Here is a 24,751-nt window from a genome sequence, read left to right as displayed (position 1 = left end):
ATGTTTATTAAACTGTTCAATATTTGTTATGCGTTTACTTATTTTATTATTAGTTTTTTTTTCTTAATTTTAGTATTTTAGTTAAATGATAGAAATATTGGGATCTTGCTTTCAATTTACCATATTTTATTTTGTTATTGAGACATCAGTTGTAATAATGTTATAAATGAGAGTTGCTGAGTTTGTTGATAATTGAAAGAATAATTAGAGAAGTCCTATTTCAAACATGAAATCATAAATTTTTTTTTACAACCATTTTCGTAGTTACAAAAATTCATGTTTAGATGGTTAATAATAAAATTTTGCTTCTTTCTTTGATGCCTATTTAGATAATAAGTCACAGAGTTTATTTGATTGTCTCTCTTAGTCAATTTAGATAAGTCACAGCGTTTATTTGATTGTCTCTCTTAGTTAATTTAGATAATAAGTCACAGCGTTTATTTGATTGTCTCTCTTAGATATTAATAAAAACGAGTAACACGAAAGTTCGCTTTTCTACTTAAATCATTAGTGCTTATCTAAGTTTCAGTTAGGGGTTGTCCATAAAGTACGTACGCTTTTATTTCAACCTCCCTGTATAAAACTTTTTAAAGTTGTGACTTATGCTTCTTATATTTACACGAAGGATTTTTATTTTGTTCGTCAAGAGGCGGATTCACAATTTTGCCGCCCATAGGCTATGAAAAATTTGCGGCCTCTACGTGCAAAAAAAAGTACATTTTTATTGAAACAATTGTAATATAACAATTAATAAACATAAAATAAACAAATAAATAGAGTAAAAAAATAACAAAAATAATATGTCTTAAAAAAAGTAACAACAAAAAAAAATTCCAAGACAAGGTAAAAATCACAGCTTATTGAAAACATGAACTAAAAGATAATCAAAACAACTTTTAAACAAAAATTTATCCCAATAAATAATTAAGAGTATATACAAAGTATGCCTTGATTTCTTTCTCTCAAAAGATTGAATAATATCATCATATGATATTGATTCAATAATATCAGATTTAATCGACAAAACAGCTGAAGTATCTAATCTATCTTCTAACATTGTTAACCATAAGTATATTTTAATTCTTTTAAGACACGAAAACGAACGTTCGGCAGTTTGCCGTCCAAAAAAATTTGCCGCCCTTGGCTATATTCTTTTAAGCCATGATTGTAGTAAAACCAATTATTATTTAAATCATGACAATAATTAGGGTCATTTTCTACATATATCTATTAACGTTTTCATTTTAGAAAAATTAGGAGCTCGGTGATGAAAATTGTTAATTTCAGCCATTCCAGTGAGAGTGAAAATTGCTAATTTCAGCCTTTCCAGTGAGATAGAATCTTCTTTTATTTCGGCGATTACGGGCGATTACGGGTTACTTTCGCATAATCTTCATTGATAAAAGTTTATCCTTATAATTTAAGAGTTTGATGACTATATTTCTTGGTGATTTTGGTAATTTTTTTCTGGTAAGTTTGGTGGTGAAGTAATTTTTGTCTTTAGCTCTTCCTATTCTATGGGCTCAACCACTATCACCAATTCCAAGCTGATTTTTAAAGATATTTTCAACTGCTCTTGCACATTCAACCCACGTTTTAGAAAGTAGTTCTGCAATACCATCAATTCTTAAATTAATACAATGAGATCTATTTTCTAGATATAATTTTTTTTTTTGAATGTATTTATTTTTTCATTGATCTTTAGATTAAGAGAAAGAATTTCCTTGATGTTTCCTCTTCAAAGTAAATACTATCTTTAATGTCGCTAGTATCTTTTTCAAGTAATATAACTCGTGATCTATTAAAATTAAGTTCTTTTTCAAGTTTACCTAGTCTGTCTGGAACTTATTATTTTTGTGAAAAGTTTCATGCTTTTTTTTAAATTAATTTTTCCGGTTTTTTGTAAATATTTTGCATCTGATCTTCAAGTTTAGATATTACTAGTTTCTCAATATTTTTCATCGATAAATGCATCTTTGTAAAACAATAACAACTCGCGTTCAAGTCAAAATTTTAAACTATCATTCAAAAGCAGGAACTTTAAAAGCAACTTTAAAAGCAACTTTCACTTTTACAAATCTTAAAAACAACTTTTTTTTAACTTCATTTTCCAAGTTTTCTACAAAACTTGGAAAATGAAAGTTTGTCAACAAACTTTCTTTTCCAACTATAATGAAATAAGTATTAGCAACACTACAACAACGACTTTCAAAATAACTTTCAAACAACTTTCTTAACTTATCAACAACAAACAACATTCAACTTTCAACAAACAACTTTTAACAAACAGTACAACAAAGTAACTTTGAAAAGCAAACCTTTAACAACAAACTTTCAAAAAAAAAACGGCAAACTATTTCTTCTTTCTATCTTTAGTCAAAACATTGCTTTCTCTCTATTTTTTTATCTTTAATAAATACATGTTGATCAAAATATAAATGATATGTTGATCAACATGTCATATCAAATAATGATATGCATAAAGCTTCTCATCTTTTAAGTTTTAATTTTTTAATCTATCAAGTCTTTTAAACCTGACACTAACCCTGAGCCTTTGATCAACAAATTTCTCACATACCAACTTAAGTCAAATAACTAACTGTCAAACAACCAATACGGCTTTTGATCCTCTCGCTTTACAGCTGACTTGCTAACTGTTGTGGCTAAAAGGTTTTATTGTGTATTAGATGGAGGCAGTGAGGCTAGGGCTGTTGCTCTTGATATATCTAAAGCTTTTGACAAAATTTGGTATGCTCAACTTTATACTCCTGTCTTGAAAAAAAGTCTTATAAAAAGCTGCCAGTCTTGAATCTGATCTTACACCTGTAACAGGTTGGCGCTCGCAGTAGCTTGCAAATTTTAACTCCAGCAAAACTCTCATTAAAAAAAATTATTTATTGTATACAACTATCGCAGTACGGTTGACATTACCTTCAGTCACAGCAGTCAGCAAGTCAGCCGTAGAGCGAGAGGATAAAATACCGTATTGATTGTCTGACATTTAGTTATTTGACTCAAGATGGGATGTGAGAAATTTGTTGATCAAAGACTTTGCTAATAACAGAAAGAAGGCTGATCGGATGATAATTGGAGGGGTCAGAATGTTCACCGGAGTTTTTGAAAAGTGGAACAACAGATGCCATTTTCCAGCAGGCAGGAAAAAAAAACTCCCTCAAACAATTATTAAATAGTTTAGAGACAATTTAAGAGATTTCTGGAGAACAGTTTTGAAAGACTATGACAGGAATCTTGCGCAGACCACAAGCCGTGGAAGAGTTTAATCAAGATATGACCTTAGCAACGGCAGCTGGAATGATTCGAATGTCTAAAAATGAATTAATCTGTTTAATTTGAATGGCAGGAGAGGTATAGCCATGAGATTTAAAATTCAAAATAGCAAAAAGCTCTTTGCAAATAGTTCTGCCTTATTCATGGGAGAATTAATAAGATCAGTCCCATGAATGGGAGATGGAATGTTAGATCTATCTTTACTAACAACGCTGTTGAAGATTTTCCAAAAGTTTCTAGAGCCTAACTTCTGAGATAAGATAAGAGACTTATTGAACTGAGATTAATGGAGCTTAGCATATGACAGCACCTTTTAACATCAACTTCTTGCAATAATAAATAGTCCTTTGTTCTCCAGAGAGTTATTCTTTTGAAAAAGATGAAAACATGGTCACGATTAGATATAGCAGCTGCACAAGAGGTTGAAAACCATGGAGTAAAATGAGGCTTGACTTGGAACAGACACGAAGGAATAAAAGCTTCCATTACTGCCTGAATATAGGAGATTACGTAAGAAGCGTATTTTTCAGCTGAGAGAGAAAAGACATCAGCTCAAAGACCGTCAGTAAAAAAATCACGAAAGAATCCCAGTCAGCTTTAGGGTAGTAGTAAGTAGTGCAATGATAGGGAGAATTGGTAAAGGAAGTACGAGATGAAATATTTAAAGTGATCTTGCATGATCAAAGCCACCTAAAAGAGAAAAATGAGAAACTGAACACAAGATGAGAGACCAGAAATAAATCAAGGAGAGAAGGGTAATGATCAGGGTAGTCAGGAAAAAGTCACAAAGTTAACTATTTTAGTTAGAGGTTGAGAAATGCAGAAGTTATAGGCTTTAGTGCAAGCAGGGTTAGTGGCGTTTGATCCAAACCATTCAGTGTGATGATCATTAAAGTCACCTATGACAATAATATTGGCAGAAGGGTAAAGAGAGAGAGAGCTTTCTGAATATGATAATAGTTTACATCTAAAAGAGGGCATTCTTGGAAAGAAAGAGAACGATAAAGAACAAAGAGAAAGGTGATATATTGAATAGGTGCTAAGTGAAAGCACATAAAAGAATGGTCAAAGGAACCTGATTTTATGACGAGTAGGTAAATTCATGCGTATGTATACCCCCAAGCCAAGCATGTGACTATCGGAGTCTTTGTGAATCAAAGGATAGTCCCCATCAACACTGAGATCAGAAAAAAAAATAGCAGAATTTAAATTATTCTCATTAAGAGCAAGAAAGCCTGATGAAATTTGTAAGAGGTAAGATTCAACAGATGGAAGGTTGCTTCGCAGACCACAAATATTAGTAAAAGATATATTAAAGCAGTCATGCTGTAGGGATGTTTTTTATAATTATTATTTTGGCTTACTTTTGGCGTGTTTTATGTTTAAAGAGAACTTAACTCATTCATAGATAGAGCACATCCTTAGCAATGTGCTATGTAATTTTCTCAGTCCTGTTAACTATCCAAGTCGAAGCATAGGGGTCCTTATAAGCCTTATAAGGGGGCCTTGACAATGCGTACTAAAAGTATTAACAGGGAACCCATCCATGCGCATTATAGCACTGTTAGTACTCTGATTTTTTGCAGTTGTTGATGGAATCAGCCTCTCTGAGAGCTACCGCCGAGTTCGGAAAATCTTACTACCAACCAACCTCAAAACCATTAAACTGAGTTTTAGAGCTGTACCCTCATTAGGAGATAACAAGAAGAGTTGCATAGCCACTATCAAAGAGGCGCAAGCAAAAAACTACAAGAAGAGTCAAGAAGATCCAGCATTCATCATCCTAGGCGGGAAATAATGTGACACAGATTTTCTACGCCAGCTTAATAGATAAAAAAGGGGGTCGAGGCTGGTCAAAAGATTTATTCTGCTTACACCTAAAGTCTTTGCCTAGGAGATCTCCTAGAAGATAGTAGCTGAACACAGTTAACATCTTCCCAAGGTAAGCTTTTTTTTATCGAGAAATCATCTCTAACCAGTACTCAACCAAGAGCCCCAAGGCAGGGGAATTTCAGCTGGATACAGTTAAACTCTGCCCAAGATGAGTATTTTTATCTCAACATTATCTCTAGCATTTACTCAACCAAGAGTCACAAGGCTGGGGATTTTTAAGTCAGAGTTTATTTCTCCTAGCGTTTGCCAAAAATAACTCACTCTTCAAAGCATCAGGGCATGGGGTAGGTAGTGCTGGGTTACATATTACTAGTAGCAGGATGATCACGATGATCGTAAACGTGACCTTTTTGAAATTACCTTAAGACATCAGGCATGATACTTTGGAAATGCATTAGGAAAAATATTACATCTAAACAGATACTAGAGACAAGGGTGAGGTTTTATAGTTGTCTAGTTAGTTAATGAGCTCACACTGCATCAAAACATGTTTAAAAATTTAAACAGGGCATTCAAACATTTTAACACATACATACATAAAGTAACTTACGAGTGAGTAAACACCGCGCTAGAGGTTCAGGTTCTGCCCTACACGCTGGACGGTAAGAGTAGAACTATTTTATTCCATATCTGAAAGCTATGAAGCTCTACAATTTGCTTGGGAAGAAGCTAAAGCTGAGACAAGATAAAAAGCTAAAATGGACAAAATCCCTTTCTTGTTTAGAATTGAATTGGGCAAGATTATGCATGGCAGACAATTTATCAAAAAGTTTGCAAAAGATTACACTTTCGGCTGGTGAAGTTTAGAAAGATGTTGAAAGTTTGATTACATTGAAATCATGCGTTCCAAAAATTCATTTGAGTAATTCTGGAACCGTATTGAAATCAAAAGAAAATTGTTTTAACTAGAAAAATCTGCTTTGTCCCGCCATTGCAAAGTTCTAATTTTGACTTTTTCAAGAAGATATATTATGAAGCTATAGAAATGACAACTGGCAGTTTTCAATCTAGATTTGAACAACAAGGATATTTAATGCTTCAAAAGATAGAATCAGTGCTTATAAATATTTCAGCTGAAGGTAGTTCAATAAATAAAGAAGTTCCTGCTTTCTATGCTACAGATTTAAATGCTTCAAGACTGCATCCACAATTTCAAGTTACGCACGAATCCACAACTGAACCGTTAGACACTCTACAAAAAGTCCTTAACTTTTTCAGGTAAAATATAAATGGATTTCCTATAAGCCTCATTGTTATTTATTTATTAATTACGACTGCAGTGTATCAAATTGGTGAACATATGCACTACAATGCGTATTTGTATGCTAATATAACACATAATTTTTTGGTGTTTTACAGAGAAGTTAAACACAAAAAAGGAAAGTTGGTAAAACTTATCTTTCTGATACCAACAACAAACGCTGCTTTCTATAGTGCTTTCAGCACACTACGAAGAACCAAAACTTGGTTAAGAAGCACCATGAACCAAGTACGGTTAAACTGATGTAAACTGTTAAATATACATACACAAAAAACTGTTGAGCTGAACATCATAGGTATAGCCAATGATTTTTGTAGCCGAAGTGAAGGTATAAAAACTGTATTTGGATAATTTTGAAAAAAACTCTTGAAACTGCTATAATGTTTTATAAAGGTCTTACACTATATGAAATTTAAAGTGTGTAAAAATAGCCAAAATTTGTTTTCTATTTCTGATCTATATTTTATTTCCGAATCATGTACGCATTCGAAAATATTAAATTCTAAGGCCGAATTTTACTTCACATCATTAAAAACATTTTAAAATAATAATTACCTCAAAAAACCGACAAGAAATCACATTTTAAAAAAAGTTGGTGTAATCTCGTGTTAAATCATGGAACAACATAAAAAAAATACCAAAACAAATACCTTGACTAATAGAATTGTTGTGGATGAAACAGAGTACTACGATAAAAGTTTTATCGAACATTTCAACAGTTTCTTTGCATACATCGGCCCTAGCGTAGCGTCCAAAATTCAATGCCTAATAACCTATTTTGAAACCTATTTTATAAATCTACATAGCAAACTAAAATTAAATAGTCTAAGTTACGATGAACTCGATGCAGTAAAAACTCTCTAAAAATTAGCAAAGTGCCATCAATTGATGAGTTTTGTTGCAACGTAATAATAAGTGTCTTCCTTGTGATACGTAAATCCATATTCGAAATCTTTAAGTCTTTAATTACAACAGAACCGTTTTAGACGAATTAAAAATTGCAAAAGTCGTACAAATATTTAAAACCGGATAACCATTTTCACTTATTGGCTACAGACATGAAGTAAAAATGGTTCTCCGGTTTTATCAATCCTTCCAGTTTTTCTAAACTTCTAGAACGAATAGTTTACAATAAACTGTATAAATACATAACTAATAAAAATATCTTGAATAAAAAGCAATTCGGATTTCAAAAGAAACATTCTACCAAACATGCGATTTTAGATCTTTTAAATAAAATGACTCTTTTGATAATAACAATTTTTTTTCTAGGAATCTTAATTGACCTATCAAAAGCATTAGGTACTGTATGTAAATATGGGATTAAAAATGTTGCTCTACAATGGTTTGAAAGCTTTTTTTATAAATAGACTGCAATCTGTGATTAATTAAAACCCTAACCCTGAAGGTTCCATTCTAGATTCCTTACACTTCCTGCTATACATCAATGATCTTCCAAAGGTCTCAAAAAAACTCGATACCATAACGTCTGGAGATGATGCTAATTTATTTTATTCATCTACTTCAATCACAGAACTCTTTAAAACTGCAAGTATTGAACTTGGAAAACTTAATACTTGGTTTAAATTTAACAAGTTATCATTGAGTACAGAAAAAGTCAACTACATTCTATTAAAAAAATTCCAATAAAAAAAAATTTATACCAAATATATAACCATTTCTAAAAACAGAAAATAAAATTATTAAAAGATAATTTTAGGGATTTTTAGGGATTATTTTTAGGGATACTTATCGATGAGAATATTTCATGGAAAGCCCATATAAACTTTTTAAATACTAAAATAAAGAACAAAATTTGTATGCTTAACATAGCTAGACCGATTTATGCCAAAGACCCATCGCTCTTCATTATATCACTAAGGAATTTGTTCTACAAAAAGTAACTGTTAGAGTTATTCCATTCCCAGGAAAGCAAATTGGTCAGAGCATTGCTACTTAGTTGGACCACTTGGTTAAAAGTTTTGATTCACTCAAAATGATCAAGAAGCGGGTTGTTGTGTGTGATCAAGCTTCAAATATAAAAGCTGCACTGAGGAAGTCAGAGACTATTGCTGATCTTGAAAGTGGTTCAATCACGTGCATTGACCACAATCTTAACGTGGCCCTGGAAATAACTTTCAACAAACAGCCTGATATCAAGGCTGCTATTGATGCATGCAGGACAATCTCCACCCGAGTCCATCACTCTCCTCTTGCTGAGGGGGTGTTGAAAAAGAAGTGCCTCGAGATGAATGGTAATATTTTTATCTTTTTAAGTAGATACGAATACGAAGTTTTACAACTTAATGTCTCATTTTTACAAATATTTTTTAATTTTAAACAAAGTTTTTTAAGAGTTTACAATTTCATGCGTTTTATTTTTTGCAAATTTTTATTTTAGTTTTTGTTTCAAAGGAGGCAACATCATGCCTTATGCTGTAGATTGCCTGATACACCCCTTCTTGAAAGGTCAACAACTACACGCTTATGGTATAAGGGATGAAATTTTTGACAAGTTGAAAGCCAATCATTCTACAACAGCAGACTGGATGTCAAACCAGCAAGATACAATCAATGTCTCAGATTAGATCACCCATGAGCTTCTTGAAGATGATGGTGAGACTGAATTCTGGAAGGCAGCAGCAAAGATAATAGCTATTAAGTATAAAATAAAATAAGTTTCTTTAAAACTAGTTAAATATACTTCTAATAACCTTAATGCAATTGAACAAACAAATTCATAAAAATCTTAGTTCAAGGATACGATGTCATACGGGGGATAGGGGGCGGTTTGAAACTTAACGAACTTTTTAAAAAATGCTTGAATTTAAACAATTTTAGATTAAATTAAAAAAGGTTATACGAAGTTTACTAAACGTTTAACTTTCTGCCTTCCTTTTAGACTGTGTCTAGTCAATTCAGGCAGACAAATGCTATAGCTCCGATTACCGTTGAGTGGGCAGAATTTAGAAAAACAACTGTGATAGATTCGAAGGTTGATGTCCTTAACTGGTGGAGGACACGTCGCAGAGAGATGCTCATCTTGGCAGGACTAGCACGGGAGTATTATTGTCTGCCAGCTTCAAGTGAGCAAGCCTTTAGTGAAGCTGAACAGGTGGTCCACAAAAAGAGATCCAGGATGTCTCCAAAAACCACTGAAAAGTTGGTCTTCATCAACGAGAACTTCAATCTGTAGCTAGACCTGCTTCAGAAAGAGATCAAAATGATAATGATGATGACTAGGATAATGATGATGATACCGCCACATTGAAAATGAAATCTCCAGTATTGTTGAACTGGAAAGACGAGACAGACATCGTTTGGGCTCCCAAGGCCAGGAACTAGCACAAAAAAATGAGAATGAAAGACTGGAAGCGGACAACTAAATATTCTTTACTAGGGTAGCAAGCTAGGATTATTTTAAATTAAATAATCGATAATATGCAAATAATTTTTTCACAAGTTTAAGCAATTGGATTTTTGAAATCTAGAATGATTATTAAAGAAATGCTAGGGTTTTAGGATATCTTTTGTATATTCTGCATTTCTGTAATGTTACTGAAGTGTATACTTCAAGTTTTTATTATTAAGAAATTATAACTTAGAAGGGCGGAGATTACTAGCATATGCCAAATCAGTTATCACTTCACTTTACTTTATATCGATGTCTTTGAACCTAACATAAGTAGCTTCTCGTCGGTTGTGATTTTTTTCAAATCTGAGAGATAGAGTAGGAGTCTATGAGAATAGAAGGGAAGAGCATAATAATATTAGTACAGCCACATACAAATTTGAAAGCCTTTAGAAATTTTAAACAATTTTAAAACACGCCATTTTCGAATTTACACAACTTTTTACGATTTTGAAAACCGCAAAAATATATTTTATTCGAAGTAATACGATTTTGAAAACCGTTAATTAAATTTTATATAACTTTTAACGATTTTGAAACACGTTCACACACGACTTTTAGTGACGTCCAAGTTTTGACTTCGACTTCGAAACACATCGACCTCGATTGTTTTATCTCTGAAAAAAACCTAAAAAATTAACTTCAAAGCGAAGCATATGTTAGATTTTATTTATAATTTGTACATGTCTGTCAATATATTAAGTATAATATAGCTCTTTTCTCTTTTTGATTATCTAATTGCTTTTTATATGTGACTCTACTGCCATCTTGGGGCTGTCCATTAATTACGTCAACAAAATAGTGGGAGGGAGGTCCGGATATTTTTGACAATTTTTGACAAAAGTTGCGGGAAGGCCAAGAAAAGTTGTCGTCAATAACGTTACTTTTTAAATACATTTGGTTACTTTGTTACTAGTCATGCATACTCACTTAGTTCCTAGTCATGCATAATGGCCAAGGAAAGTAGTATCAAAACAAGACTATTTATGATAGGATCTGACAACCTGCCATTTGCAATCGAGAACAAACATTTAAAGGGAGATCTTATAATTTTTATCTCAGATGATCTTAAACTTAATACTCAAGTTTCAGCAGCTGCAGTGAACGTTAATCGCTCCTTAGAGTTGCTGGAAAAAACTTTTCGCAACCGTAGTTTTTCACTGTGGGAAGAACTGTACACCACGTATGTTCGTACTCACCTAGAGTACGCTATCCAAGTGTGGTCACCATACCAACGGGCAGACATAGAAGCTCTAGAAAAAGCGCTACAAAAACGCATAATAAGTCTACAAAAACCATTTCTGAGTTAAGCATCGCACCGCCAAAGTATATTATGCATGCTTATAATCAAAGACTTGCACTGCAAAGAGTACTCAATTGCATGCCAATAAAGAAATTCTTTACAAGCCGTCTTGTGTTGCAGTGGAATACCCAGCCGCAAATAGTAGTTGACGCGATTTCCGTTGACATGTTCAAAAATCGACAGGATGAATATTTAAATCTGTTAACAGAGAACTTTTAAACGATAACTGGAAATTAACTATCTTCACATATGTTTCCAGTATTCTATTATGTTCTTAAAGTATGGTATTTGTGTCGCAGATGTGCACGAGTATCTTAAGACTGTTAGTATAGAGGTGCTTGATGCAGCACATCTTCTAATATAGTGAATATTCATAATTTTTCAAAAGTCTTTAAATTTATTACGGATTGTTGTCAATATTTTAAATTATTTACCGCTAAAATATTATAAACTATACTAAACTAAGTTAAAAAGAAATATAGGTAGCGTTTGTCGTCTTGTGTTGCACACTTACCCAACCTTCAGTAATTTGATGGCACTAACTATATTTCTACTTTTTTTAAACAAGTGACGTATAAATATAACTAAATGCGTGGCTTGGATTAAAAAGTGAAGCCAGCCTCCGCCATCTTGTGGTACAGCAAAAATCTTAAATTCTGAGAGCGATACATAGAGATATTTGAATCATTTAAACTGGACTAAAGTTTTCAAAAAGGTTTTAACTGTTAAATTTTTAAGAGCAACTGCCTCTTTTCGAAAAATTCCAGAGTTTTAGTTATTTTGTGCAGTGCATATGGATGCACAAATCGCCAAAAAAAAAAAAAAGTGAAACGACACGTCTTATTTTGTATTAGTATAATACTAATGCTAACAATACACAGCAAAATCCAAGATTCTAGGTCAAGAATTTTTGTTCTTATTTTAAGAACTTTTGTTTTTATTTTAAGAACTTGATTCTTGTTTTAAGAACTTGATTCTTGTTTTAAGAACTTGATTCTTATTTTAAGAACTTGATTCTTATTTTAAGAACTTGATTCTTGTTTTAAGAACTTGATTCTTAAAACAATATATATATATATATATATATATATATATATATATATATATAATATATATATATATATATATATATATATATATATCAAAGGCCCTTCTTTTTTACAGACATACTTAAAAAATCATTAAATTTTGAATGGGACCCCTAAATTCAGTAAAGCCACTAAAATTTCCCTCCTGTTCCCCCTCCTCCACTATCTGATACACTCTGCGTTCATGATTTTATGTAATCAAATTATTTGATCGCCATTAAGACTAAAATACCAAGCAGAAGGAGTCATATAATACAAGAATTCTATAGAATTTGCATTCAATAAGTGCGATTTTCAAATCTGTGAATCTGCATAAATCTAATCTAGTATAAATGTGAATCTTTTGTAAGGGCGAATTAGTTGCAAAATAATATAATTGTTAAGTGCAAGCATAAGTGCAAACATGCTTTTGGTGCAATTTGGTTTGAAGAGCTCCAAAGCTGTGCACTTTTTTATAATAAAGGAATAAAGCAAAGATGAATATACTGCCAAGCGACGTATCAAGGAGTTTTTGTAGGACAGTGCGTGGCTAAAATGTCTGCCTCCCCCCAACCTATTAGGGCCCGAAAATCTCAAAAACTTTTAATTAGGCACGGTTGATGCGTTATGGTGCGCATTTGCAAGAAGTTTTTAGAAATATGAGAGATTATAAAATGACTGCGGTTCTTAACTACATATTCTTTTTTTATATGGCAACTGTTTTTTTTAAGTTTATTTATGTAAAAATTTGTGTTGCAACCATATTATTGATCTGACTCAATAAATAAATGTCTTTTTTTTATTAGTAATAAATAAAATTGAGGCTAAAGAGAGTGAACAATCCAAAATGTGGACTGTACATACGTTTTTTTTTAATTTAATAACATGGCATCTTATACATAAGCATGTTTTACATAAGCATGATACAAGATGTTTTACATAAGCACGTTACATGCTTATGTAAAACAGTTATATTTCTGGTAAATATATTGCTTTTGGATGTTGTTGTTGTAATATTGAGTGATTTTTTTTATTTTTTTGAAATAAACTGAGAATTTTCAACTGCACAAATTAAAAATTTTTTTTTTTCATTATTACTATAATTTTTTTTTTACTTGACTATTTTTTAGTTGTTGCTTAGGTGTATAAAAATGTAATAAATTAGGTGTATAAAAATGCAATAAAGATCAAGATTTTGATTTTTATTTATTTATTTATTGGACCATATATATGGTTAGGTTTTGATGACTATTGTTATTTTTTTTGATTTAAGAATACTTTTTAAACCCTTTTTTTTGGAGAAAGAATCGATATATGGTAAATAATTTATTATACTCATTATAAATGGATTTGCCTCCTTGTTTGTAGTATGCCTTGTTATTTGTGCCTTGTTTGTATTAATATATATATATATATATATATATATATATATATATATATATATATATATATATATATATATATATATATATATATATATATATATATATATATATATATATATATATATATATATATATATATATATATATATATATATATATAGTTTCAGTGAAATACCCTATAAACTACTTATCAACTTATCCTTTACTTTCTATCCAAAATTATCAAAAAAGTAAATTGTCTACTTGTCGGCAACCTGCTGCTCGCAAGCAGGTTGCCAACCCTTGGTATAAACATTTGATGTTAAATTTTTAATGTTATAATGCGGCTTTTCAGCTCCATGCACAAGTTCTATTATAATATTGAAAACAAAATGCTTTTAACTCTTTAAAAACTGGAATTTATAAATCTATTTATAAATCATAAACTTTGGCTCTTCCGTCTTAAAAGATTGCTAACCCCCTGGTTTATACAAATTATCGAATGAATTATTTTGTTATACTAGACTCTATTAGAATTAGTTTGCTTTTAATATAAAATTTGATTCGGTCTAAAGTTAAATTAAGGAGGATTGGCACATTCACGTTTTGTGACTCTACGCTGTACATAAACTATAATAAAAATATTATGATAAATATTTAACATTATCTAGGTCTTTAGACGGGTACGTTGGTTACTACCGGTATCCTAAATTATCCAAATGCTAACATTATCCATGTAAAAACAATACATGTATATATGTTGCATGTAGCAATAACTTTTATCCCTATTCACTTTTTGTTGAGAGCAAACCTTTGTAATTTTAAATGGTTATATATATTTAAAAAATGTTCATTAGTTAAAGGTTGCATTTTTTTTTCTAAACGTTTTACTTTTAAACACTTTTTTGTAAAGTTGTAAACCACTATTACTACTATTTAAAAATGTTTTTTTTTTCATAATTTTTTAAAATTTACCTAAATTAGTAAATTAATTGTTGACGTAGTTTTATAGGGGGATCTCGGAAAGTTTGACAAGCTGTTAGCAAAGGGGAGGGATGGGGGGAGTTAAAAATCGCAAGAAAATTGTTAGCGTATTTAATGGCCCCCATGAGACTTCGCTAAGCTAAAATTTTTTAATAAATTAAGTATACAAAAATATTGCAACTGAAAGCAGTCTCTTGATGACAAGACTACATGGTCTTCTGCAAGTTTCCCGCGTTCTTTTAATAGCGTTGCCTTTTTATAGTCATTATTTGTGCTAAATTTATTATTTGTGCTAAAAAAAGCTCCTATTATATGTACAATAATTTATTTTATACATTATAAACGAATCAGTTTATAATTGTGATTATTTGTAAAGTTTTAATAAAAGAACATAAAAAACAAAACAAAAAAAAGAAAAGAAAAAGTAATAGGTATTACTACAGAATTCTGAAGAGTTTTATTGCTTAGAGTTATTTGCTACTCCTACTCTTCATAGCCCCCATACCCACCAGATTAAATAAGTTGTCTACGGCCATGTATTGTAAAAAAGAGCAAACAAATCTAAACTAAAATGTATAAAAAATAAAAATAAATTTTTGTTTCGTTTATACAAGTGGTCGGCAAAGTGCGGCTCCGGAGACGCATGCGGCTCTTTTGCTCCTTAAGTGCGGCTCCGGCACAAATATCCACGGAAAGCGTAATAATATTTTCATTTAAGAATTACTTGGTAAGAAAAAAATTACATCTTATTTTGATGAATTAAATTTTTTCTATAAATTGAGGACATTAATTTGTTGTAAAAATACGTAACGAACATCGAGTTTAATTTTATTAGTTTTCGTAAACGTAAAGACAAACCATGTACGAGCTATCGGCTGAAATTGTTCGTATGTTTTCGGCGTACTCCTGTGTGATATAAAGGTATCTCAAGCAGACCAGCAGTTGCAGTGTGAACAGTTTTGTCGTATTTACCGAGTCTGCCGTTGTCCTTTCTTTTTAAAAGTTGTTGTATTTTTCAACCTAGCTGTACATCTTAAAGGTATTTTATACGATTTTATTACACCTGCTATATACAGGGCTCTTTTATTTTCAAGTATAAATAAGTCTTAATAGGCACTTACATTTACCCTATGTATACTTTTAAAATTTCTAAGGAGGAATTCGCGCATAACAAGAAGTCGAATTTAGAGAGACACTTTACAAGAAAGTACGTGTCATTCAGCACTAAATATCCTACCGGTGATGCAAGGAAGAAAGCAATTGAGGAACTTCAGAAGAGTCAAAAGTCGTCAAACTCTGTATTTAATAACTGGATGCAATCTTCCAACAATATTAATATGGCAAGTTTTGTTTTTAGCCATGAGATTGCTAAGAGAGGGAAACCGTACGCAGACGGGGAATACATAAAAAATTGTTTTATAAATGCATCTGAAGAGCTATTTCGGCATTTTAAGAACAAAGCAGGTATTCTGAAAAGAATTAAAGAGATACCATTGTCAGCCAAAACCATTAAAGATAAAACAATTAAAATGTGTTTGAATATAACCACCCAACATATTGAAGATCTGAAATTGATTTTGGCTTTGTCATTAGCAGTTGACGAGTCTTGTGACATAAATAATACAGCGCAAGTTTCACTTTATGTAAGATTTATGTCTCATTCGGGCCCTAATGAAGAACTTTTAGGATTATTGCCACTTAAGGGTCAGACGCGTGGTGAAGACATCGCAAACGCTGTAATTAAGTGTATGGATAAACATCATATTCCCCTTGACAAAATTGTGTCGATTTTGACAGATTGGACCAAAAGTATGGCCGGCGTAAGAAAAGGGTTTGTTGCTATTTTGAAAAAAAAAATAAATTACGAGATACTTGTTTACCATTGTATCATTCATCTAGAAGCGCTTTGTGCGCAAACATTTCCGGATAAAATTTGTAAAGTTATGGAATTAGTGATTACAATTATCAACTCCATTTTAGCCAAAGCTCTTAATCATTGCCAATTCAAAATTTTTTTATTTGAAATGGAAAGTGAATACGCCAATCTTCTGCTTCATAACAAGGTACGTTAGATATCAAGAGGGAACGTTTAAAAACGTTTTGCGTCCCTTCTCGAGGAGAAATTATAGCATTTCTCCTCGAGAAGAGCATTCACTCCCTGAACTAACAGACGAACAATGAATCCAAAACTTTTGTTTCATGTTAGACTTTACGTCTCATCTAAGTCAGCTTGTCTCATCTAAGTGCGGCCGTGGCGCAGTGGTTAGAGCACTTGCTTTATAAGCAAAAGATCGAGATTCGAAAACGAGCTCTGGACATATTTTCGCGTCACGGTAAGTAAGGAGGCCTGAACTTCCTGGTTAAATGCACTTCCACGGTGCTCTGTGACACGACCGTTAAGTCTTCTTGGGGCACTTAAATAAAAAAAAAAGCTTAATTGTAAACTACAAGGGAAAGGAAACTTAATTTTTTTGATGTTAGAAGAAGTAATATCATTTGAAAACAAATTATCCATTTTTGCCCAAGATTTTGAAAGGAAAACCTTGTTCCACTTTCCGAGCCTGCTGAAGCATCGTCAAGAAAATAATTACCTTATTGATAAATACCATTTTAAAACAATAATTTTTAATATGAGGGAAGCATTTCTCAGCAGGTTTCAGTAATTAAAAAACAGCAGACCAATTTTAGCATTTGTCAAAAATACTCTTAATGCTACGATAACCGAATTGAAATTTACTCCTTTTGAAATTGAAATTGGTAGCTTTGAAATATAATTGCTGGATTTAAAAAACAAGGAGATATGGCGCTCTAAATTCGAACGTCTTTGTTTTGAATTGGAAACATTAGAGAAGAAAAAATGAGATTTTAGTTCATAACACAAGTGGTCTGCTTTGAATAACCAGGAAAAGGAAGACATGATCATTTTCAACATTTGGAATAGTATTCCTGACTCTTACGATCAGCTGATAAAGCTCGCGTTTGCTGTTCTTTCTCTTTTTGGTTCTACATATATATGCGAACAATCTTTTTCAAGCATGAACATCATCAAGAGTAAACTGAGAAATCATCTTATTGATGAGAACTTGGAATCATGCCTAAAATTAAAAACAACAACATACAAATCTGACTTACTCAAACTTTCCAAGGAAATGCAAGCACATTGTTCGCATTAATAAATATTTCTAAGTATTAAATTTATGTTATAAAAGTGTGTAATAAAAGTTTACTTAACAACTCTATTATAGAGTCATATATGAGCATTACAACAATTTAAAAAAAAATTGGTAGCCAAATCTGATTGTTATGTAAACTTTTATTACACACTTTTATAACATAAATTTTAGCAATAGAGTCTATTGCTAAAAATTTTGCCGACCACTGGTTTATACGAAGTTTTAGCTCAGGGGGCGTTATTTTACGCTTTGCTTTAAATAAACGCCCCCTGAACTTTCAAAACAAAAACGGGTCCTTAGATACAAAAAAAAAGTTGTACTAGCGACAGTTTGTTTCTATGTATTTAAAAAGTTTCAATATTATCCTTATATTTTTCCTTATATTTTTTTATAACTAAAATAAAGTGAATAAACGCTAAACATTAAACTTGTGTTTAACAAATGTTTTGTTCTGAATAAGTCTGATAGTTGTAGATTAGCTTATTATTCTTTTAAGTAGTATTATTTTGACTGTTTTAACTGAAGAAGTTAAAAAAATTTTTATGCATCTTTTGTCGGTGTTTGATAAATCCTTTTTGTATTTATCAAAATTTAGTAATTCTATCAAACTTTTTATAAAAAGTTGATAATCAAATTTAATCTAGAAAAAAAGGTATATCACTGCCTAAAATTTCCAGTCCTAAAAAACTAAAAACACTTGTAACCTTTATAAGTAAAACATCGTTACAACAGTAATATCATTGTAATGACTTTTAAAGGTTTATAATGTCTTTACTTTATCAATAATGTAAATATAGCTAGTAAATACGGTAGTAGCAAGGAAATTTTATTTTTATGGCATAGACAATTTCAAGCAGAGATTTTTATGCTTTTTTTTTATCTAGATCAATGTTATTATGTTTAATTATGTTATATTTGTTTTTATTATTTTATACCTGTTATTGTTTAGTTGTATTATACCTTTGTAAGTATGTGAACTTTGCTATGTTTTTCTTGTAATATCTGCTTTAGATATACTTATGTTTTTCTAGTTATATTTTGTCAGTAACAGTATATTTGTACATTATTATACTAGTGTACACAATAGACATACAGATAATCTACATTCTCTCTATTATTTTGTAAAGTAAATTGTATACAAATTGAATAAAAGATATCATCAAAGATCAAAATCCAGAAAGAAAAGGTAAAATAGTAGTATTATTACTACTACTGGATGAAACAAAATGCGCTATGTAAAAACTATAATAAAATTATTAGGCTCAAATTACTTTAATTTATTGTACTTCTACTTTCTCAACTCAATTGTTTTTGTTCTATATTTTATTTAATAAATTTTCTTTGTTGATATTGGTGTTTTGAATTTATTGATTGCTGTTCATTTATTAAAATGTTGTTATAGACAGGCTCAGTTTTCAACAGAAAAAAATAGTTTTAAAAAGATGATAATAAATTAAAAAACAAACTCAATATTTTTAAATTCTAAATATATTATGACCAAATATTTTCCTGTGAAAGATTTTGTTTTTATTGTTTTTTATGTTTAACACAAAATAATATTTTTATTTGCTAAGTTTATATATATATATATATATATATATATATATATATATATATATATATATATATATATATATATATATATATATATAACTAAATGTATATATATATATATATTATATATATATATATATATATATATATATATATATATATATATATATATATATATAAATATATATATATATATATATATATATATATATATATATATATATATATATATATATTAATAACTAAATTTCAATATTATAATATAAGATTTTAGAAAAAAAAGGAGAAAGTACTATGACACTGAAAACTGGCGTAAGGTATGTTTAAGCTGTTATAACTATAGTTGCTATACTGTATGTTTGTTTCCGCATATTTTAAGTGTTGAAAAAAAGGATATTAGTCCATGGTTTGTTTCGGCAAGCCAATGAGTATAATCTACAGTGTTGCAGCAGCAGTGCATAAACATAAAGTGCATAAAGTTTGTGTATTATTTCAAGTAGTTGTCCATTGAGCCTCTCTCCCGCATCTTGGAAAACCTTTTGTAATATAATAATGTAGTATAAAAAATCAGTAAATATACAAACCCTAACTTAAAAAAAAAACATGTCTTCTTTTTCTCTACCAAATGGAAAAATCAGATTTTTATGTTGCATTTGGAAATCATAGTCAAGTATGATGTTGTGACATCATACATATAAACATATAAATTATGATATACATATAAATTAAGTATACATATAAATTAACCTTTTCCGTGCAGAGTGTTTCAACGGCAAACTTAATAGGTTGCAAGATTAATATAATATTTGAAAATAATTTTTCTTTGTTTTCATCAAAATTTATGTCCATTATTAAATCTATCAGACTTATTAGAACAGCACCTTGAAATTTTAAAAATCTTTCCAGCATGCTTAATTAACTACTCCATCTAGTTTTACAATACTAAATTTGAGAAGGTTTTTTTTAGACAGTTTCTTGGACTTATTTTTGTACTAGTTTATCATTTTTGGTTGCAAGTTTTCTTAAAATTCTTCGTACTTTTATTTTTGCCAATAGTAACCCTTGTACTATATAAAACTGATGGTTTTTATTATGTAACTTTTTTATTTAAATAACTTATTAATGCCAGCTCCATCTGATGTTTTGTAGACAATATTTGACAAAGCTATATTAAACTCTTTTAGCTTCTTTTCAATTAATTTTTTGGGTACCTCAGCAGGTGCAAATCCATGAATCCGACTCAATCCAAGATCCCAAAAATAACATAGTTTCTTTGAATAATAATATTTATATACCGGTTGTTTTTACTGGATGTTTATTCATCGGTGGCTAAACGCTTATTTATTTAGCTTATTCTGTAAAATTTCATTTACTACTACTTTCCTTATTTTTTAGGCATAATCCATTAATTTTTTTAAATGATTTTGGGTGATTTTAGTATCTCTATGCAGCCTTTCCTTTCAATAACATCTTTAAATCTTCAGATGTACAAAATTTATTTTAAGGAATGCCATCTTTTGGAATATATTTTGAAAGTACAGCTTTAAGATATTTTTCATTTTCTTTTGAAAAAAGAAGTAATTTTTTATGCTTCAGTAATTGTTAGGTTTTTTTTTGGCGATCTTCTATATTTCTTTTTAACGCACTAATTTTAAGTTGAATCTTTTGATGGACATGTAAACCACTAGTACTTTCAACTATTGTTTTAATTCTTTTACTTGTTTATACTTTTAATAATTGTTTACATCTGGCTATATCTCTGGTTTCTGTAGGAAAATAGGAAGTGACTTGGGCCCCAGCCCCATCTAAAAATAAGCATATTTTCTAACATGGCTAGAAAAATTTTTTTATTACTTATGATAACTTTATACTCACATTCACTATTAAATACTGGCATATATTTATATATTTTTAAAGTCTTGCTTCTTCCAGCAAGATTGGAAGCAACCACTATTAAGTTATGAGTTACTAAAAAAATAGAGGATAGGGTTAAAAAGCTAGAAAATGGTTAACTGAAGATTTAAAAAGTTGTAGGTTTTATAAAAAAAGAAAACATGAAGATGGGTAAGAGTTATAATATTTTTCTGATGGGCAAAAAAAAAAACTGGAATAATAAAAGTTTTTAAAGCTCAAGGGACAGATACGGTATAAGGATGTGACTTGTTGAATAAGAAGCCTAGCGAAAATGAGTTTTTGCGTATCTGAATGTAGTTGATAGCTTGTTTGAGCATTGACCATGATATTTGCAGATAAAGCAGTCTAATTACATTTACAATGTGCTTTCAGACTTTGCCTGTGAGTAAGAGGGTTGTTATTCATCAATATAGGGATGCCAACAATCTTGCTTTTTTTTTTTTTTTACAGTAAATAAGCGAGTTTTGTTGTCTTACAAAAATTGTGGGTTTTAAGTCCAGACTTTAAATCCACAAGCCACTGCAAGCCCTAGGCTTTTACAGAAGAGAGATCAGATTAAAATGTAAAGCCTTTTTTCAAGAAAAAGTAGAAAGATGAATCATAAGGAAATAGAGTCACCATTGAAAAGTGCAAAAGTGCTAAATAAATGGTTCCATTGGAACCATTTATTTAGCACTTTTTAATAGTTTAGCAAATATTTAAGAGACTTCTGAAAAAACTTTTTTTGGACCATGGAAATCTTGTCTGAAGGATAAACAGTAGAAATAATTAATTGAGAATTAACTTTAGCATTGGAAGCCAGAGTGGTTTTAATGTTTAACAATGGTTTAATCTGTTTAACTGGTATGACAGGAAGAATATGGCCATTTGATTCAAGAGTCAAGTTAGCAAAAAAGTTCTTTCCAAATAACTCTACCCCTATTCTAGAGAAAAGTAAAAAGATCAGACCTATGAAAAATCAGACCCATAAAAAGATGCCCATTTATGTATACATAATATGGATATAAACATTTATGTTTGCTATTTATTTAGATGCTGGCATACAATATCCTTACATATATTTATATTAGAGATGTAGTGGGTACCCGAAGAAATTTTCTGTTATTCTAGGTACCTGGTAATTTTTGGAGGTGTCTGGCTACCCCTGAAGTAGCTCGGTGAATTTTCCAAATGATTGGGAATCCTGGAAGATGATAGGTACCCTGTAGTTTATGTATATTTGCCCGGTAGTTTGAAATTACCCAGTACCTCGTACACCAAAGGGTTTTTCAGAACCTCTTTTTGTGTTTAAGGGTTGTCAAGCACCTTCAAAAATTAAAAGGCACCTCCAAAATAACCAGCCTTCTTCAATAATTGCAAGGTAAATCAGCACATTTGAAAAAGTCACCGTGTACCATGTACATCTCTAATTTATATAAACTTTAGAATTTATATGGTGTAGTATTTGCCGAAAGAGAAGATGATCAGATAGATATGTGGTGTGACACTAACAAGACAAGAAAAGGAGGCATAATCATAGAAAGATTAAAAAGATGATGGCAATCATGATTATGATCATGTTGATCATAATGATGTTTATATATGCATATATATACAATATATAACATGAAGTTTGAATAAAATTTCCGAGTCAAATTTCAACCCTGGTTGCTTACTATACAATGATAGTAATTCCAAATTAAACTTTTATCCATTAAAAGTAGTGATATATCGATTATGAATTAATCAGCATTGGCTTAATCGGCCACTTTTTGCACAATCAGTATTGGCATCAGCCTCGTTTTCCGATTTTCCAACCAATGGCATTTTAATATTTTCATCCTGCATTGTGATAATTAAATAATAAATAAACTAAACATTATGCATTACTTAGAATTTTTTTGATAAATTTTTATTTTGACTTTGTTTACAAGCAATATTATTTATTCTTTAGATGAAGTTTATAAGCTTTAATTTGACAGCTGAATGTACTTATACTTTTACTGCCATTGTGTTGTTTTTAGAATAATTTTATTTTGTGTCGTTCTATTGTTATACTTAAAAGTAACCTATTTAAGCATTGTTATCTATATGTGTTCAAGTATAGCCTACTATATTTCTATATTTTTGTTTGTTATTTTTGTATTATTTCAATTCACCTCACCAAGGCCACTGCAATCAAGGAGGCTACTTTAGCTATGGTTGCAATCCTCTCTCAACTTTATAACTCCGAAATACAAATCTTGACAAACAAGGCCGCTACGCCGAGAAACAAGTTTAGCGCGGTACTACCAGGGACATAGTGGGGATAGAACATCGCAAAATAAAATAATTATAAAAACAACTTAATTATCTAAAAATAGTTTAGATATCTAAACAACATATGATTGTTGTTTAGATATCTAAATTACTATTACATTAATAAAGAATTCTAAGTAAACTGCTTATGATAGTATCATTTTCTTTTTAAATTGAAATAAAAAGCGTTCCTCGAAAATTGTATTTATTTTTTGAAAGTTTTCTTTTCATAGTAAAAAAAACTAAAAAATGTATTTTTTTTAACTGATATTTTCTAATATTTTTAAAAATAATGGTTTGACTCTAATTTGAGTCCAAGTATTTGTTTACCAGTACTTATTAAATGAAATAGATTACACAATTTAAATTTGTTTGTATTTATATTTTCAAAATTTTAATAATTAGTTAATTCATCGGTATCGGCATCAGTATTGGCCTTTTCCCATCCATCGGTATCGGCATCGGCCAAAAAAGTGCTATCGGTATCACTAATTAAAAGGTATTGTAGATCTTTAAAATGAAACTTAAAAAAAGTATATTTATGCTGTCACTAGTATGCTTTATTTTGTTAAATCTAAAAACTTACCTTTTTCTACTAAGAAGGTTAGGAAAGTTTGCTCTAACTGCCACATTTCTTCAGAATTAAAATCAAAGTTTTATCATTCTGAAAATGTCAGTGAGTTCAAATTCATGTTTCCAATGGATTGTCTCAGTATAGACTTTAAAGAACCATTGCCTTCTTATTCCAGAAATGTTTATTTACTTTATTTTAAGAATTTTTACGAATATTCCTGGTATCCATTTGCTATTCCGTGTCCAGTTATCAGTTCAATTAATTTACTTTGATGCTCGTCATCTGAAACTCCATCAACCTCATGTTTAACTCCTGGTCCCATTTTTCTTAGACGTTTTGTGCTAACAAACAAAAACAATTATCTTGTTGATTATGCTGAATTAGTGGTTGTAAACCCAACATGTGATAATATTGCCTTATGTTACCTGGATGAGTGAAAGTCATCTGTTGCCCTTTAAAATCTTGCATCATATTTGTCCCACAAGAAAAGTCTTATATTATTAATGAGAATAATATTTGCCAATAATAGAGCCATCTACTAATGTTTTACAATGCTCTACAAGAACTTGTAAAGTTCTTTTGAAGTATGATGACTTTATATTAAAATGATGAGTTTGTTGACTTTTTTATATAGATTATTGTGATTACTAGTGTTTATGTTGTTGAGAATATTTGTGTTACCATAAA

At 30.4% G+C, this 24,751-nt stretch overlaps 2 protein-coding genes across 2 annotated transcripts in view; both read left to right on the top strand.

Annotated features, from left to right (window-relative positions):
* Positions 1-15,702: 15,702 nt before the first annotated feature.
* Positions 15,703-16,644, top strand: LOC136090806 (general transcription factor II-I repeat domain-containing protein 2A-like). Its single transcript, XM_065817779.1, has one exon. The coding sequence runs from the start codon at positions 15,703-15,705 to the stop codon at positions 16,642-16,644; it is 942 nt and encodes a 313-aa protein (XP_065673851.1).
* Positions 16,645-18,819: 2,175 nt separating this feature from the next.
* Positions 18,820-24,751, top strand: part of LOC100207052 (cytoplasmic dynein 2 light intermediate chain 1) — a 47,911-nt gene continuing 41,979 nt past the window's right edge. The window contains exons 1-2 of the mRNA XM_065817067.1: positions 18,820-18,931; positions 19,567-19,616. Of these exons, the coding sequence (XP_065673139.1) occupies positions 19,594-19,616 (23 nt within the window). The 5' untranslated portion in view covers positions 18,820-18,931; positions 19,567-19,593. The remainder of the gene's footprint in view (positions 18,932-19,566; positions 19,617-24,751) is intronic.

Source organism: Hydra vulgaris, chromosome 14, assembly GCF_038396675.1.
Source record: "Hydra vulgaris chromosome 14, alternate assembly HydraT2T_AEP".
NCBI lineage: Eukaryota > Metazoa > Cnidaria > Hydrozoa > Anthoathecata > Hydridae > Hydra > Hydra vulgaris.
The sequence above is the reverse complement of the archived record's forward strand: the minus strand, read 5'-3'. Positions and strand labels throughout refer to the sequence as shown.